The sequence below is a fragment of the Triplophysa dalaica genome, chromosome 7 (assembly GCF_015846415.1).
Source record: "Triplophysa dalaica isolate WHDGS20190420 chromosome 7, ASM1584641v1, whole genome shotgun sequence".
Taxonomy (NCBI): domain Eukaryota; kingdom Metazoa; phylum Chordata; class Actinopteri; order Cypriniformes; family Nemacheilidae; genus Triplophysa; species Triplophysa dalaica.
Genome location: NC_079548.1, coordinates 7,118,620 through 7,136,248, shown reverse-complemented (window position 1 = coordinate 7,136,248; position 17,629 = coordinate 7,118,620). Strand labels below are relative to the sequence as shown.

General features: G+C 38.2%; 1 protein-coding gene across 2 annotated transcripts; it reads left to right on the top strand.

Annotated features, from left to right (window-relative positions):
• Positions 1 to 5,655: 5,655 nt before the first annotated feature.
• Positions 5,656 to 13,645, top strand: pdgfbb (platelet-derived growth factor beta polypeptide b). 2 transcript variants are annotated; one of them, XM_056751712.1, is made up of 7 exons: positions 5,656 to 6,508; positions 8,865 to 8,952; positions 9,420 to 9,479; positions 10,137 to 10,330; positions 10,438 to 11,455; positions 12,310 to 12,454; positions 12,667 to 13,645. In XM_056751712.1, the coding sequence occupies exons 1-6, from the start codon at positions 6,440 to 6,442 to the stop codon at positions 12,438 to 12,440; spliced, it is 1,560 nt and encodes a 519-aa protein (XP_056607690.1). In that variant the 5' UTR covers positions 5,656 to 6,439; the 3' UTR covers positions 12,441 to 12,454; positions 12,667 to 13,645. The 2 variants fall into 2 exon arrangements, with proteins under 2 accessions (XP_056607690.1, XP_056607689.1); XM_056751711.1 differs by having other exon boundaries at positions 5,658 to 6,508; positions 12,662 to 13,645.
• The last annotated feature ends 3,984 nt before the right edge of the window (positions 13,646 to 17,629 follow it).

Here is a 17,629-nt window from a genome sequence, read left to right as displayed (position 1 = left end):
TTAAGGCTCAAATGGTTTCCACAAGAGATAATTGGCCAGTTGAGATGGTTGAGACACACACAATGTTTTTCAGAATATAGTTTAAAATGGTTTGCATTGTGTAAGCCGAGCATTCAATTTTATCCACGTCACAATAGGGGGAAACGCACAACAATACACTGTAACTGGGTCGACCTAGACAGCTTTAAATAAAGACAGCACTGCCTGCAAAAGTATTCTGGACAAATATCAAGCGTCCGTTCTAGCAGACCACATTAGTCAAGCTTGCTCAGCCGATCTCATCGGGTGCAGCTAATCAGTGTCAACTAACAGTGATACAACACAAACTACATTGTGTCCTATTTATGTTGACTTCTTAAAGCTCCTATACAGCTGTTCAGCCATGCCACGCTCAAAACCCACCCCCTTCCTCAACTCCTCGTCATCCAATTGCATCACCTTTCATTTTATCCTGGATGCATTTTGTATCTTCCCTTCTGACATGTCCGAATTCTCTTCTAAGTCATATACTTTTAGTGTATTCAATTTGCATGTCACTATCTTGTAATAGTTTTGCTTAAATAACTGTTATGGTTCCCCAGGCGGGGAAACTATAATTGCTGCACTCCTGTTAGGTTCACGTAAGGCTGCATGGACAGGAGGAAAATTTGCCCAGAACATTTTCATTCCACCAACCTTAAATATTGCTATTGTTTAAATTTTTGATGGTAGTGTTTCTGATAGAACACTAAACTGGAAATTTGTATGTTTTTCTTGTTTAGTTAATTTATTAGTGGTGCTTGCTTAGAAAAAATACGTCATTATAACATGTTTGTATATTTATTAAGTCGTTCTAAAGCTTATAGCCCATACAGTAAAAAACATACTGATATTGTGGTACTGAGTCTCATACGGCAAAGCATTTTCTTTAGAAAATGTACAATTAATTAATTATAAAAAAAAATGTTTCGATTTTTTTATTAATTAAAATAATTTAAACCATGATAAAAATCAAGAATGATTTAAAAAAGATTTTACAGCTTTCCTGTAGCTCAGTGCTAAGAACATTGTGTTAACTACGCAAGGTCATGGGTTCGATCCCAGGGTATTGCACATACTTAGAAACAAAATGAATAGGATATTACGATGTAAGTCGCTTTGGATAAAAGAGTCTACCAAAATGCGTAAATGTAAAATGCATAAATGTACAAGAAAAACGGGAAAATGTGTAATTTTACAGGAAAAAACGATTTGTTTCTGCTGCCCATTTTTTTTACAGTTTATGATTATTTTAGTTGCTGATTATTTTCGATGATTTTCAATGGAGAAAATATAAAATACAGCGAGTCACCTTAGGAAACTCAAAAAAAAAAAAGAGTCTGAGAAGTGTTAAGATGAAGCGAAAAACAGGGGTCTGAGGAGCTTAGCATTTGGTTTGGCTTTTAGGAATATTATTCAGTGAGCTTCTCCATTACTGTGGTCAAATCATTTCTCATTTCATGGGGAGATAAAGCCACATTCTTCACATTACCGGAACCCAAGACACGGTAGAAGCAGAGCTGCTGACAGAAAGAGAGGAAAACAGCTAGTCATCTCTTGTCTTATTTAATACCAGAAACACGTGCTGCCACTGAGTGAGCCAAAATGAATAGATGCTTGCAAACACATTCACTCATTCATGCAATTGATTGGAAACAAATATGTGATGTTTCTGTCAGTATGTGGCTGGAACACCAACAATTTATACTTGTGCCCTTGACTAAACATCTTGGCATATCTTCTTATAGTGTACCACTATCCTATTGGTAATGGCGAACATTATAAAAAATCTTTGCATACTCAGCTTTGTGAAACCAGCTTCAGTTAGTGTGTGTGTGTCTGTGAAAAAATGCATTTTTTGTCTCCTTGGCTGGCATTGTGGGAGGAATAGCGAGGGAGGCGTTTTTTTGTCAGGGGATTTTCCCAGAGTTAACACACACAGGCCTGAAATCAAACAGAATATCCAAACCGTACAGTCGTTCCATTGAGACACCTGCAGGCTCACCAACTACATCAAAAAACCTGCTGCCATCAATCATAACTGAACAAATGACAGCTTTATGACCCACACAATTGTGCAGTTTCTTCTTAAAAACTCTTTCGCCACATACGTATAGCTCGACACTTGATAACACTTGATGCACACATCATATGCCTATAAAAATCTTCAAACACTCACATAAAGACATCCCTCTACACGTCTACAGCCACACGTATGCTTATAAAAGAGACTGAATATGCTTTCCCTAAATTTGAGTAAATAAAAGACATGCAGCAATGGTTATTGCTAAACTCTCAAACAGGCAAACGTGTAGAGTTTGTAATTTTTCATACAGCGTGTCGTGGAGATGATTCCTTTACAGACAGAGGAAGCTTTATCTGTGGCTGAATGTGAACTGTGGTCACTAAAATATTTGAGATCTTTTAAGAGACTCGGAAAAGGTCAAAGGTTTCTTGGCTCTAAGCCTTCATGGCACGAGTGAGTCACTTTTCAAACATTGTTCCCAAATGAATCTAAAAACATCCAGCAAACTAAATATCTGTGTACAATTCAGATTTTATGGAATTACTAATTTGTGGTTGTGCTTTTGAAGTTGGTAATCCACAGTTGATACCATGTTTGGTTTGTTTTAGTTTCTTTCCCATCCATGTAAGCGGGGAAGAATTTTTCAGTCAGCGGTTGAGTCTCATGAGCTTTGCATGAAACAAGTGATTCTTGTAACCAACACAGTATTGTGTAAATAAATATGCTTATTTTTTAGGATTTCTAGTTTGGGCATCCTTTGTGGACAGTGCCAGAATGCATTGTGACATCAGTGAGGAGAGGTACTTAAGAGGGCTCACAAGGTGAGAAAGATCCTGTTTATAACTCAATAACCAGAAGTATTACTATTTATTTGTATTTGTTTTTTTTTATATTAGTGTTGCTCTTTGAGAAAGTGTATGTTTGCAACTTTAAATGTTGAAAGACTTAATCGCCACTTGGCATTGCACCAATGTACGTAGTAAGTTTGGCGTTATGGAAAATGTTTGTGAGAACTGGTTTGAGAAGAGCAAATGGAAACACAGTCACCAATGGAAGAGGAGAACAATAACATGTTGTTTGATGAGAACAAATCAATGAGTAATCTGAAAGTTCCCAATTCATACTAGAGAATATGACAATTGGCCCATTCAAAAGGCATCAAAAATCCAATGCAGAGGAGTAACCGTTTGTCATAACTGATTACATCAACAAGAAAAAAAAAAAACATGCAGGAAACCAAGGGACATTGTACACCTTGTAAACACCCATTCATGACATTTTTGTACATGATGTTTGGTCCACTAGCCTGAGCTCCATTGATAATTGATCTGCCACACTCTCAATGTGACCGAACACACCCATGAATCCCAACAGCTGTGTTTGTGCTGTAATGGCTCTGTGGTGCTAAACAATGGCGTTCCTCTCGGCTCTTTATCCGGTCCACTGCTGTTTTGTACCGCTTCCTGTCCAGGAGCTAACGGTTATGACATCACAGCAGGACATAGCTCCAATCACAGTGATCACAAGGTTACAAAATAATCTCAGCCTCAATCCAAATTGACTCCATATAAATGTTAAGTATCACTATTTGACTTAGATAAAACAAAATACATAAACATTACATAATGCACAGACATGAATGCATAGATATTAGAGATGAAAGAATCTGAGGAACATCACAAAGATGAAAAGATGGAGGTCAGAGGAACCCGAGAGGAAACTGGAAAAAAGAAATAAAACTGAGTGTGGGAGTTACAAAGCAAGATGAATTGAGGGTAAAATAATGAACATTTTATTCAGCCATTTGAAAGAGATAGGAAGAGAATACGAGCAGACAAAGAGACAGAAGGGTGATAAATAAAAAATTGCATTAGTCGACCGAACAGCCTTGTTCACACTCGACCTCTTGACATGTCCTTTTCCTAATAAGACAGATCATATCTGCACACACACACGCGTGTCAGTGATAATTCTTTGTGGCTACACGGCACACAGCGCTCATCGTGTTATCTGACCACAGTGCTCTTTTGTCTGGGGCCATTGGCAGCTGCCCACACATTTTTCTAGCGAAATGGACTTAGATACATGTGCAACAGCTATACAACGCTCTATTAATTTTCTTTAAGATGAGATGTTTTTAAATAAACAATAGCAGAGATTATACAATACTATTTTGGTTAACAAAGTTATTTAAAACATCGCAACAGTTTATTGTCTCAATATCCGTGAGCCACTTGAAAATGAACACTGGAAAATATATTTTCAACATTTACTTTCCCCATTTTTTTTAATATTTGTTTAAATAAATGCATGTAAAAATGTGCGTTTCAGGAATCCACACCAAAGCATAACATCTTCAAGATCCTCGCCTCATGTTGTCTTAAGAGAAACTGATTTTGTTTTAAATTTCTTTTGAATCCACTTTACTGGAGAGAAATAATAAACTGAGAGTTTATATTTACTCTACATGACAGAGTTCTTTTCTTTAATATGTTATGCAACTGTTGTCTTAGTTTTAGGCGCTGATATTTCACGTGGACACATTCTGCAAATCTGAAAGTTCATAAGATTTAAAAAAGCCCGAAAGAATTTTGGTATTTAGACACACCTTTTGATTCCATCGCTGGGGGCATATTGTTAAGAAAACATAGTAATGTCAGGATCCATTGTGTATGCAAATCAAACCTATTCATATTATGTAATGTTTTTAATTCAGCATGATTTGAACTGTGCTCGAATTGAAGGGGGGCTGGGGGCTCCGGGACCCCCCATAAGGCATTAGGGACCCCCTTAAGGAGTAAAAAATGGACTTTGGGGGTCCCTCAGATATTTGTATTTGATAAAAAATTATAATGACAAATGTGATTAAACTCGTGTAATGGATGTGGTAAATTTTGTGAATTCATTATTTACAATAATTAATATCAAGTTTGTTTGTGGGCTAGTTGTCATGTCTCTTTAAATTTGAAATGCCCCACCTCACGTCTAAAGACCACTAAGCGCAGGACAGTAAAAGAAGCCTGTTCTTCTGAGTTTTAAATATAAAAGCATATAGTTATGCATATTATAATCAAAAATATTGTGTATTTTGTATCAATTGTATATTGCGCGACTAACCCCCACCAAAAAAAAAATGTCTTATGAAGGGGACCCCCATAAAACTGGTTCAATACGAGCACTGGATTTGAACTATGACTGCACAAATATATTAAGTGAAAATCTTACATAACACATGTATGGGCTATACTGTACTTTTATGTTTTTGCCAGCCTGTGTTTGTCCTTTTGCTGTATTGTGAACAATTTCTTATATTTTCAACTGAAGATACATAGAGGTAAGTTAATGACAGCTTTTAATGTGTATAGCCCTTTAACAAACAATATAGGTATTATGTATCAAATGCAAATATGGCTACTCAGTAGTTTGCAAGTTAAGGGAATTTTTAAATAGAACAACAAGGTGGGCTCAATCTCACTGCCAGTAGTTTCTATATCTTCTTTGCTGTGATTGGTCAGATAGGTGAACATGCTCCTTTCAGCAAGGTACTAAACTGCGTTCCCAAGCATCACAGGCCTTCATCTCTTCACCCTTCTTCCATCCACCCTCCCTTACAATTGAAGGCACTGGCAGCCCTGCCTCTAAGGGGAGGGTAAGATAAGAGTCCGTTGGAAATCCTCCTCGAGTCAGAGTCTCATAATCAACGCAACACAGACAGCTCGCGCGCGCCCGTGCACGCGCTGGATATTGATAAGGAAACTAAAGAACTAAGTTATATAATACATGTCGCTTTAATTACGGACCGAACGAGATGCTGGACGGAGAGACAATCTTGGATTGGAAAGACTTTTTTTAGATATAACTTTTATTTTTTTTAAGGGTGATGTGGAGTCAGAGAAGATTTTGTACAACACAAAGGACGACATGCATCACTATTTAGGAGACTTATAAAACTTAAATGCGTGTGGTCACACTTGACCAAGTACTTGGGTTTCCTCTGTAGCCTGCTTTTTGATGTCGGATATTAAAAAAGAGACGTCTTTATTGGCCTGGATTTTGTAAAACGATTTTTCTCAAATTAATTGAATCACAAGCTGTGGGATTTTGGGGCTGTGCTGGGAAACTCTCTTCGCGTTAATCCGCAAACTGCTTTTCAAAGGACTTCAAATGGGCCACAGAAAAGAGACTCATTCTGCCGTGGAGGGCAATCTGAATGTTTGCGCACTGAGAGGAATGTCAAGCCTCCGCAGCCGCTGAGGGGCTCACAACTGCTGTTTCATTAACCTGGTATTTGCTCGAGAGCCGCTGTCCCGCGCGCCCGGTGCTGAGCGTCTCGTGCGTGCGCGTCTCTCTCGATGCGCGCTGTCCCGCGGAGCCCCGCAGCGGCACGGCAGCAAGATGAGATCGCGGATCCCGCTTCTTCTCGCGGTGCTGGCGGCGGCGTGTCTGCAGTTCGGCAGCGCGGAGGTGAGAATGCATAGAGATATGAACCTGTTGCCCTGGAATGTCTTGTAATTGGGTTTTGTTGCATTCTTTAGATCATCAATATAGTGTTTTTTGTTTTTATTGTAATGATCATATTTTCATTTGTTGAGTATTTATGGGTTTTCTCTACTTAATGGTTTATGTTGGTTTTAATGGGAAATTGAATGGTCTCTTTGGGACGTTATTGATGTTGGGGAATCTAAGGGTGAAATGTTATCATAGGCCCAAAATAAACAACACATCATCATTTTCCAATGGTTTTCTATGGTTCATTATAACAAAAGAATGGTTTATAATAAAAATCATTTGAATTTGTACTGTGCATGTCAGTATTTAATAATTTAGGAATAGATGTTCCTGAAAGGTCCAAGACATTCACGAGTTGTAAAGGCCTAATCCTCACTAGAGCAAAGTTGTTGACATTGGGTGCCAGAGATCTAAAGGTTTTAATGCATTTGCCCTTTCGATGACCACAGCTGAGCACAGTTATTGCATGAGACCCTTAATCACAATATGACACTTCTGTGACCCCTCCATACACTTAAGGTCATAGAGCGAGACTTATCATAAGGTCTGAATTCTATTAGGGTCTTATTCAATTAAATATGTCATTAAAGAAAATGGGTAAACGCACATATTAATGTGCAGAGGATTTATTTGTTGTTTGCGGGATGGATTGGCCACCAGTTCAGGGTGTTTCCCTGGCAATAGCCTGAGATACGCTAGGATGGGATCATAAATAGGATCATAAGTGGGATTGAGTATAATATGCGTTTTGAGCGTGCAAACAAATAAATCACTTCCTTCACTTTCAACTCAAGCAACCTCAAAGGAAAAATACCATATCCTGTGCGTGGAAGCAAACTGGAATTTATTGGGAGGAAGTGTTTAATGGAAATCGTTATGCTTAAAATTGAATTTCTCGTTGGAAATGGAACATCAAACCCATTTTAAACCTGTGATTATGAGCCCTCTCTCTTTTTTGGGAGTTCCCCTTGTAAGATCATCACTTGTCATCTCTTCACGGAATGTGATTTGGAAGAAAAAATCCCACCGGGTAAAAATAGACATAAGTCAAATTCACTTGATTATATGTTTTCAGATGTTACAGATAATAAAACATTAAACCACACATGTATTATTATTTATTGCAGATGCACACACTGATGGCTGTGCATATTTGCATGAGATAGCTGATAATATAGACGTATACGTGTATGAGTGCATTGTCAGAAGATGTGCAATTATGTATCATTACTCCCCAACATAGGCCATGCATTCCACCACTCCTCCACAATCCCAGAATCCTCTGGGCTTGTGATATTGGGAGCACCCAGTTTAGGTTAGGGTGGTTCAGCACTGGCGATCAACAGAAACAAGCTCTTAACAACTACACAAAGCTCTCCCACACCAATCACATCAGTGTGTGTAGATGATACTGAGATAAACTGCAAGTGTTTTGCGTAGCATAATATTGGTATTATGTTTTTTATTCGCAGGAAAGGAAAAGTACAAATTATATGCCTGTATGCCATCTGGTGTGTGTGTTTGTGGGTTCTGTTGTGTTTTGTTGTTTAAGTGTGATGCTGTTTATTTACATTAGAGTCATAAAGCAATTTAGTTCAGTTTGTGTGTGTGTGTATGTGTGCATACATATTTCCACAAGCACGTGTGATGTGTTTTCATTCTGTACTGATTGGATAGGATTACTATGACAACATTTCATCCAACCTGCTTATTTATGTGTAGATGTGGACTAGATCTACATGAAACCACGCTATGATATTGGCATGCATGCAGAACCATATGACAGTGAGTTTGACAATGGGATGGAGATGACTACAAAAAATCAAAATGGGAAACCCACAAATTTGTTAAAACTTGATCACAAAATCTTGATTATTCTAGGAATCCATAATAAGCTTTCCAAAGTTCTTAAGGCATCTCTCTAAATCACTGGCCAGTATTGTTATAAATTTCCCTTATCAAAATTCCCATCCATCGACAGCCTCCCTTATCCATCTCTCTCCTCCTCAAGCTCACCTTTCCTCTTTCCACCTCTTCTGCTCCATCTCTCCATCCCCCACTTCCTCTCTTCCCTCCTTCCTGCGTCCCGCGTAAATGCTGCCAGATGAGAAGAAGGTCAGTGGCCCACGCTTGGACACGCCGTATGAACAGACCTATTGTGTCCCCAAGACCCGAATTGACACCCTGAGACAAACCAGCATCCATAGCACTCTGTTCCTCTGTTACACACACACATTAACTGGAGGCAAACAAAAGACAAATATATTTCAGACTGATGAGTTTCGGATGTCTGTCTTTCTCTCTCTGACAGGGCGATCCTCTCCCGGCTGCTGTGGTCGATCTGGTAAAGAGTGGATCTGTGTCGTCTGTGCAGGATTTGCAGTTTCTATTGTCCATAGGTATATCACTCATACACAGTCACATGAATTGAGTCTCATGAATGTCTCAAATGATTCCTATGACTCTACTCAAGTCTTATACACAGTGCATCTTTTTTGATTGCCAAATTAAACAGTTTATATCCAGCTGAATGCTTCAGATATAATGAAATATAACTAAACATCTCTTTGTAAGATCTTAAATTGTCTTCAGCTGTTAGAAATCATCTGCATGGTGCTCTAAATCTTTGTGTGCAATGCTTTAACTTAAGATTGTCTCAGAGACCTTTTCTGTGCAGATTTTTCTGCCAATGTCAAAATATAGATTCAGAGATGGCAAAATTCCTCTTCCAAAATTGGATTAAAAAAATTGATCAAAATATTGTTTAAGAAAATGTTAACAATTATAATGACATGTGCATATAATTGATATGATATCAGTATTATATGGCATTTGAGTGTTAACTTTCATTCACTTTGCTCTCCAGAGGTTGAGCCAGATGATCACAGTTACAATGACAGCAGTAACCGTCTGCCACGGAGTCTCGGTTAGTTTGAGTAAATTTATTCTCTTTCCCTGCTTATTAGTCAATCTGATTTCCTCTTTACAGTGATTCGTTTTACTTTTTATTATTTTTAACCTTTTGAGACTGTAAAAACACTGCAGTGATTTATCATTCCAAAAACTCCCAATACATAGCAATTACTTTTAGGCAGAAGCAAGCTGTCAAAAATATAATATTTTATCTCTCAAATAGTGATCTCAAATCTTTCTTTCTGTTCTGAAAGATGTGTGTGTTTTTGCACATGCTGATAGTACACTTAAAAAAAACACACACTCGGCAATTCTATTTAAATTAATAAATAAAAAAACAAATGACAGTTTTGTAAACAAGGCAAAATATAAAAAATTCCAATTTAATGGGACGAGGAGTGTTTGCAATGAAAATCATTTAAATATTAATAAATTATAAATTTCGTTATTTTAGCAAAATAATAGCAAGCTTATACCAGGGTGTGTTTGCTTAGATGCAGAATGATGGAACGATGCAGGTTTTTGTCCTGAAATACAACGCAAAAATCAAAACTAATCAAAAATCACAGACACTTGGAGAGACCAAAGAAGGAGTTGTTTAAATGAGTTAACATAGTGTTATTGTTATTTTTGCAAGTCATTACAGACGTGTATGTGTGTTTGTCTGCAGATGCTCAGCCCGCTCAGCAAGCCGTCTGTAAGGTCCGGACGGAGGTCATTGAGGTCACACGCTCCATGTTGGACCGTAGTAATACACATTTCATGTTGTGGCCTCCATGTGTGGAAGTCCAGAGGTGTTCAGGCTGCTGTAATACCAAAAGTTTGCAGTGCGTTCCTGTACTCACACACACACGATACCTTCAGGTATACACTCACGCACATACACACCTTCTGGTACATACACACCTTCTGGTTCTGTCCTTTGATGAAAAGCCAAATCAAATATCACAGTACGCTCTTTTGGCTCTCAGGTGATGAAGATACAATACGTGAACAAGCGGCCGCTCTATGACAAGGCTGTCGTCTCTGTCCTCGATCACGTAGATTGCCGCTGTCAACCGGTTCCTCGCACCACCCAGCGCAAGAAGTCGTCCACCAACAAACAGGAACCACGCGATCGTTCAGGAAAATCTCACTCTAAAGTTGAGCTCCACCAGAGGGACGAATTCAAACCCAACCAGAGGCTCAGCTTGGAGGACCTGCTCAGCCACAGCTGGATACCAAAAGAGAGGCTCCACGAATCGGGACCACCAGATGCTTTTCTACCCTCTGGGGATATCAAGCTCCACACAGGCCGTGACGGCTGGGGTCTGAACGAGACGCAGTATGGCGGGGGCAAAGGTCATCACCATTACCCTGTCGATGCACAGAGACATCATGGCAGCACAAATGACACGGGGGTGACGGGTCCGTTACCGAATCACACAGAGAAGGCAGAAATTGAGGACGTAGATTCTCTGAACAATTTAACAAAGGCTGTTGAAAGAGAACGATCAAATGCACAAAACAATGCCAACCGAAGTACAACCAATCGGACAACGGAATATAAGATTACGCCAACGGAACTGACAAATAAAACTTTGAGGCATCAGTCAAATCTCAAACACGAAATCAATCACACAGGAAGTAAAGAAGTGGATCAGTTACAAAGACACAATCTCAATTTTGCAGGGACCAATCAAACGGATCAGATTGTCTCCGAATCGGCAGAGAAAGCCAAACAACATCAAGGAGATTTGTTTCGGCCTCTTGAGGTGAACAATAAGACTTCAGATGTTGAGAAGAGAGAGGATGAGAAGGAAGATGACAAGATGAGCCCAGAACAAAAACCAAAGGACAAGGAGATGGAGGACCTGCTGTTACTGCACAAACTTTTAGAAGATGAAGAAAAACAGAAACATCACCTCAAAGCTCAACAAACGAACAGAGAACAGGATGAGAAACTACAGCACCTCCACCACAAACAACACACAACCACACAACAAACAGGTAGAATATAAACACACCTACAGACTTCTGTGTTGCATTTTTCATTCCTCCAGGTGATAAATGAAGATTTTTTTCATAGCTGGACAGGAATTAGTTTTTTTGTTTGGTTTCATCAGTTATTCCCTATAGTCGTGACATCTTGAATTACCGATGTCATTGTTTAACTTCCCTTCTATAATGTGTGAAATGGGATTTCTGTGCCTGCTCAAATGATAAATATGATCACCCTGAAGTAAATTGTTAGGGCTGCATATTTTCAGACTCTTTTCTCCAAAGTGATGTACAGTGCATTCAAGCTATTTACGTTTTTTGATATGACTTGATATGTACTTGATTTGGAGATCAGAATATTGAAATTTATTTTTAATGAGAGATCGGTTCATTTGAATATTACTCGAAAAGTTTAAACAGTTTGGCGTAATAGAATTATTGTACATAACTTCACTCTCCATGAGTTTAATGATAATGTTTCCTTAGATATTATACACCTCAATGGTTATTATGTGAGAAGATACTTGGGCATGAGGGAATGAAAAAAAGTAAAGTGCCAATTGAATAAAATGACAGAACAACTATGATTTAGTTTAAATTTTAATATAGAATTCACGTGAAACACTATTAAGTGTGTAAGTACTATTTTGCATCTGAGAGGTAAGCACATGTAGAGTGTCAATCCGTTTATAGAAGGTTCATGTATTGAACTGTAAAATAGATGTTTTTTACGTGTTATTATACTTTTTGGGTTTGATTCAAAACCGGGTACCAGTTCACATTAGAAAAACTCACATCACATTACGAACTTACTGATCTTAAAAAGGTTGATTCATTTGTTTTTATTCCTTTGTTGCGAACAGGAACCATATCTCCTCCATTGCAGCGTTCTCCTCCGCGCACACCTCCCCGACCTCCGCCACAGCCACCGAATCGCAGAAGAAAACAGCGTAAACGCATTAGCAAATCAGCCATGAGAGCTCTTCTCATGTAGGACCAACACGACAGGTGGGCTTCTCATATCTATGTAACATCTCGTGGTGCTGATAATTCATGAAAACAAAGCAACTTGTCAAATTAAACCCTTGACCTTAATATTGTTGGTGCAACACTTTCGAAATGCATCACATGAGTTTTTTTTGTATAAAAAATAGAAGATAATTTTTTTGGCAAATTAATGATTATTAATGTTTGTTTTGTTCTATCTCTTGCCAGAAAAGATGTTCAGATGGATGCAGCCACTCCCATCCGAGATCTTATTTATATAACCTTCCCGGGACATTAAGAATTACTGCACTAATCACCAATCATACCCACAAAACTCTCACCTCTCACAACATGATGCTCCCAATTTCCACCTTAATTTATGAGGAGAAGGACAATCGTGTCACAGAATGTGCTGCAGATTTTGGGTCTTTTGCCGGATGTTCCTATTGAATTCTATAGAATGGATGTTCAAGCTGAGAGATACAAAGTCAGACTTAGGGACCGTGACTGAAAAAGTTCTACATGTTGGAAGGACTGAACTCCACACTGGACACTAAACGAATTTGCAGTGATAAAGAATGAACAAAAAATCTATTTCCCACGATCATAGGAAACGGTTTAGTTGCAGCTGTGCTACATCCTGTTGTATTGCAATCAGAAAATAGTTGTAATTTCTGTTTTTGTTGTGGGATTGATGCTAAAACTGAGGCCTGAAGAGTATCCATCATCTGGCACAAAAAGAGGAGCATCACATTTTAAATGATTCCCTTTTGCATACACAGAGAGATAATTATGCAAAATTTTACTTTAATACATTACCAAGCAAATGCACAAACTACCTTTGCTATAACTGTTTGCCGTTTCATTTTTTATTATTATTTAAGCAATTCTTAACACTGGAAATTCACACAGGATGAAGAAAGGGAAAAGCATTTCTATCTCAGTTACTTCTCTTAGAGTGTAAAGGTGCTACATTATATATAACACGAAGCAGTAAGAGTTTTATCATTAATATTATTTATTATTAAATCACAGCAGAACCAGCGTTTTATCATACTCTTACAAAACACTCACCAAGAGACCAACATGTTTAAAATGTGGATTTTTGTTTCCGCATAGGTCATTGTCTGTCTGTCTGTGTTGGATCTGTACTAAACTGTTGGTGCGGAATTTGCACCCATTTTTATACACAGAATAAAACTGAAACACTAACCATCAAAGTGTAACTGATGGTTTTATTTCACTTTAAACCATTTCCTCAGGAATGCTGTTCGATATCTCTGATAATTAAATGAACGGAGAAACTTACGTAGTCTCCTGAGGTAATTTTAGTAATAAATTCCAGCTCTTGGCAACTTTGCCGAAATTTGTTCCCTGTCCTGGCAAAAACATTTTGTTTTACTTTTACAATTTGCACTTGGCAGAAATGTGTGATTCTACTTTGACACATAAGTTGAAACCCAAAACTCAGACCAACCTGTTAGACATCCACAGTACTTTACTTAAAGAAGGAATCTCATGAATATTTGAGGTTTTCTGTGTGGTGTTTGTTCTCTGTCACTAAACGATGTTCCCCTGGCAGCACCCCTTTGGTGTTACTGAAAGGAAGGGAATATTTATAGTGTTTAGCTTGTGTTAAGAATTAAAACACTTTTTTACTGAAAATGAATTTATATAAGGGTACAATGTGCTCGATGAGCATATATGCCATGAAAAATGTACTCATCATGCAGTTTGTTTTGGTTTGGTCAGGATGCCCTGTTCTTCTGCGGCCCACCGGGACTGATGAGATACGGTTCTTCATTTCATATCTGACTTGCTCTGTTGATAGCAGAAATTTATGCGTTGAATTAATGTTGTTTATTACACACTCCCTGCATTCCTCCAGAGCAGAGAAACCAAGAGAGCCGGTTAAAGTGGGATGTTACTGAACATGAAACATCCCTGTCTACTTTAACAGTATGTTTTGTTTCCTTAAACATGTCTAGTAATTACCTGAATGAGGTGGGTTGAGCTATATAAAATGAAACATATAAAATGTCACAGGTTACCACAAGACCTTTAAAAAGTATGCCAGTTTGTGGATTTCTGGGTTTGGGGGGCTGTGAATTAGTTTGAGAACTGCGTGAAAGAATGTGGTTTATGGGATGGACGTGTTGTGAGTGTAAATTGTTGGTCTAAAATAAGATTGGGATAAATGAGAAAGAATAAGGGAGATGAAGAAAACACTGATATACATCCAGTATGTATATTCCAGTCTTTATTATATTAGGGGTGTCTGATTTATATAGTATATAAAAACACCTTTTCTATACCTGGGTCTGTGAATCTAAGAGAATGGGTTGCATCAATATATCACAACTTCAGACATGATGATCTTGAGATAACTTTGAGAAGGGGTGTCGGAATGGGAGGTGGGATGCATTAAACTTTATCAGCTTGATTTATGCCGTAACATGTGACCTTGCTGAAAGGCATGCACCTGTAAATGGGCTTTATATTTCAGTTATATAAAAAGATGTAGGGATGTTTTGATGGCTACATTTTAAGATATGAATTATGTTCTGTCGTAGAATTAACTTTATTTAACACTGAGACTACTTTAAAGGCACAGTTCACCCTATTTCTTTGTTCTGATGAACACAGAGAAGGATATTTGGAAGGATGCTTGTAACCGAACAGTTCTTGGCCACCATTGACTGACATAACGGGAAAAATAACAACGGTATAAGTCAAAAGTGCACCAGAACTGTCTACTTTCTTCGAAATATCGTCTTTTGTGTTCAACAGAACAAAGTAACATATAACAAAAAATGTCCTACTATGGCAGTCAATGGTGGCCAAGAACTGTTTTGCTTATAAGCATTCTTCCAAAAATATTCTCTGCGTTTATCAGTAAAAAATGATACAGGCGGGCCACATGAGGGTAAATGAAGACTGAATTTTTAAATAATAAATTTTTTGGTGATCTAAGAGGATTGTGTTTATGTACATTATATCTAAATTATAGACAGCAAAAGGGAAAGGATATTTTATACAAATTTGAATGTGAAATACTTTTGCGCTGGTGTAGACTGCACACTTGTGCCCGCAGAACATAGCCAAATGCACTGATCACTTCAATATATAGTAAATTTCTTCCGACATACCTACACTATCAGTGAAATATTATGTACTTCAGAACTAAACTATAGCAACCTCTGAAACCAAAGTAAAAATATTTACAAAAACACTAATATTTGGCAACATTAAAATCACATTGGAGTCACATACTAAGTGAGGCTCTAAAACACTGGGAATCTCTGCTACCTCAGTCATTTCCCTCAATGAACACTTCATCAAAGCCACTATAAAGTTTGTTATCATTATTGTTGCATGTGCGTGATGTACAGCCACTCAGCACTTAGGTTTGCATGAGGTATGGCATATAAAGAGCAGATAAATCTCATGTATGCTAACAGAGAGTTTTCCTCCCTCACTGTGATTTAGCCTCCATTAGCCAGCTAGCATAACACACACAAACAGACACTGACACACAGGTTGTTCATAAACCCAGAGAGCTCTTTAGTGGCAGTAAGGGCACGTCTGGATAGCGTCATTCTAAAACAAGCACTGTGTGTGAAATTTAGTAGTCATGAATTGATGTTCAATTGTGATCTGAAGGCACAATCATACTAACAGGTGAAGATAACCATCACAGAACTTCATAAAAGTATTTTTGGGGAAATTATCCTGTCTTATATATGCTGGGTAAGGTATGTTTAAACCAGATATGGACCAGCACATGACCATCTTAAACCAGCACATGACCAGCTTAAACCAGCACAAACCAGCATCAAAACATACATTTGCATTCGCATATGCAGGTTTTTTCAACAGGTATATAGGCCTTCTGAAAGTGCACATTCCTGCAACGTCTGTGAAAAAAGCAGTTTTGTAGAAAGCAAGTTCAACCAAAATGTTACTGGGGAAGAGTTTATATCATAGGACTTAACAGAAGTAAGCAAGCAAAAACCTTAATAAGCATAGGGCGTCCCAATATAAAAAACTTTCATCCTGCATGGTTCAAAAGACAAAAATCTAAAAGATCTCCAGCTTTGACACATGATGTCTGAACCCACTTTCTGACATAAAAAATGATGTTTTAAGACTAGAGGCCTACAGCTCCGACTGTTCCATAAAGCATTCACAAATGTACAGCAGTTACACACACACGTATGCACACGCACAAGCACACGACACAAGACCGAAATAAGACAGCAGGAAGACATTGTGTGTTGCCGGGACTGATAAAGATCTGATCTATTGTGCGTGTGTGGTTTGGGTGTGTGAATATGTGTATTCTTCCGCTGATGTTTGCGTGTGTTTATGAGTGTGCATGTTTGTCTCTGCACATATTTGTGTGACACTGAGCCACAAATAACAACGTCCTGTCTTCTTACGTGTTTGTCTCCAACACTGGGCCAAGTTTCGAAGTAATGCAAGATCGTCTTATCCACCCTGATGTGCATCAGGTTAATTTAACGTTTTCTGTTAATCTCTTAAATTATTCGGTTTATACTTCAATACATTTTGAATCCGTCATGTGTGAAACAGTTTTACTTTTATCAACGTTTTCAATCTTGTTATCATTTTGGTTGCAGATGGGAAGCATGATACATCGCTTTACAACATAATTTAAAACAAACAACCTTCCCTGTGTCAACTCATTAATCTCAATACACAGGTAAAATCCAAACTTTACCCAGAATTTAAAGACTTCTTTTGGGTGGGCGAGTTCGGTTCTGAATCAGTAGTTCACATCAGTCCTACTTGTGAATCGGTTCTCCATGAGTGGTTCAGCAAAGGTCAGAGGGCATCTCAGGGGGCAGGATTATGCAGCTAAACAGATTACCTCCAAATTTTGTTTTACTGAAAGCTGACGGACAATTGGTCTATTGATTATGCATGAGTGTGTGTTTGCAAAGAACGGATTTCAAAGTGAGAGGCCCCGTTCTCAACTTATCTTTGCGCTTATGCGTTTCCAAGTCAAATCTAAAGAAAAATATCTAGTCAATTTAAACAACCTGTATTTCCTGGTCACATCTCTTTAGTTAGGGTGCAGAAAAGGCCTGTACTTTATCCCTCCGACTAAATCCTTAACAAGAGCATTTTGTTATATAAGTATCATTCACCGTGACCTCTGACCTCTTTACT

Excerpts from the sequence above, each read along its gene's own strand:
- pdgfbb (XM_056751712.1), top strand. The coding sequence starts at position 6,440 with ATGAGATCGCGGATCCCGCTTCTTCTCGCGGTGCTGGCGGCGGCGTGT. Across the intron at positions 6,509-8,864 it reads TGCAGTTCGGCAGCGCGGAG|GGCGATCCTCTCCCGGCTGC; the intron begins GTGAGAATGCAT and ends TCTCTCTGACAG. Across the intron at positions 11,456-12,309 it reads CACAACCACACAACAAACAG|GAACCATATCTCCTCCATTG; the intron begins GTAGAATATAAA and ends TGTTGCGAACAG.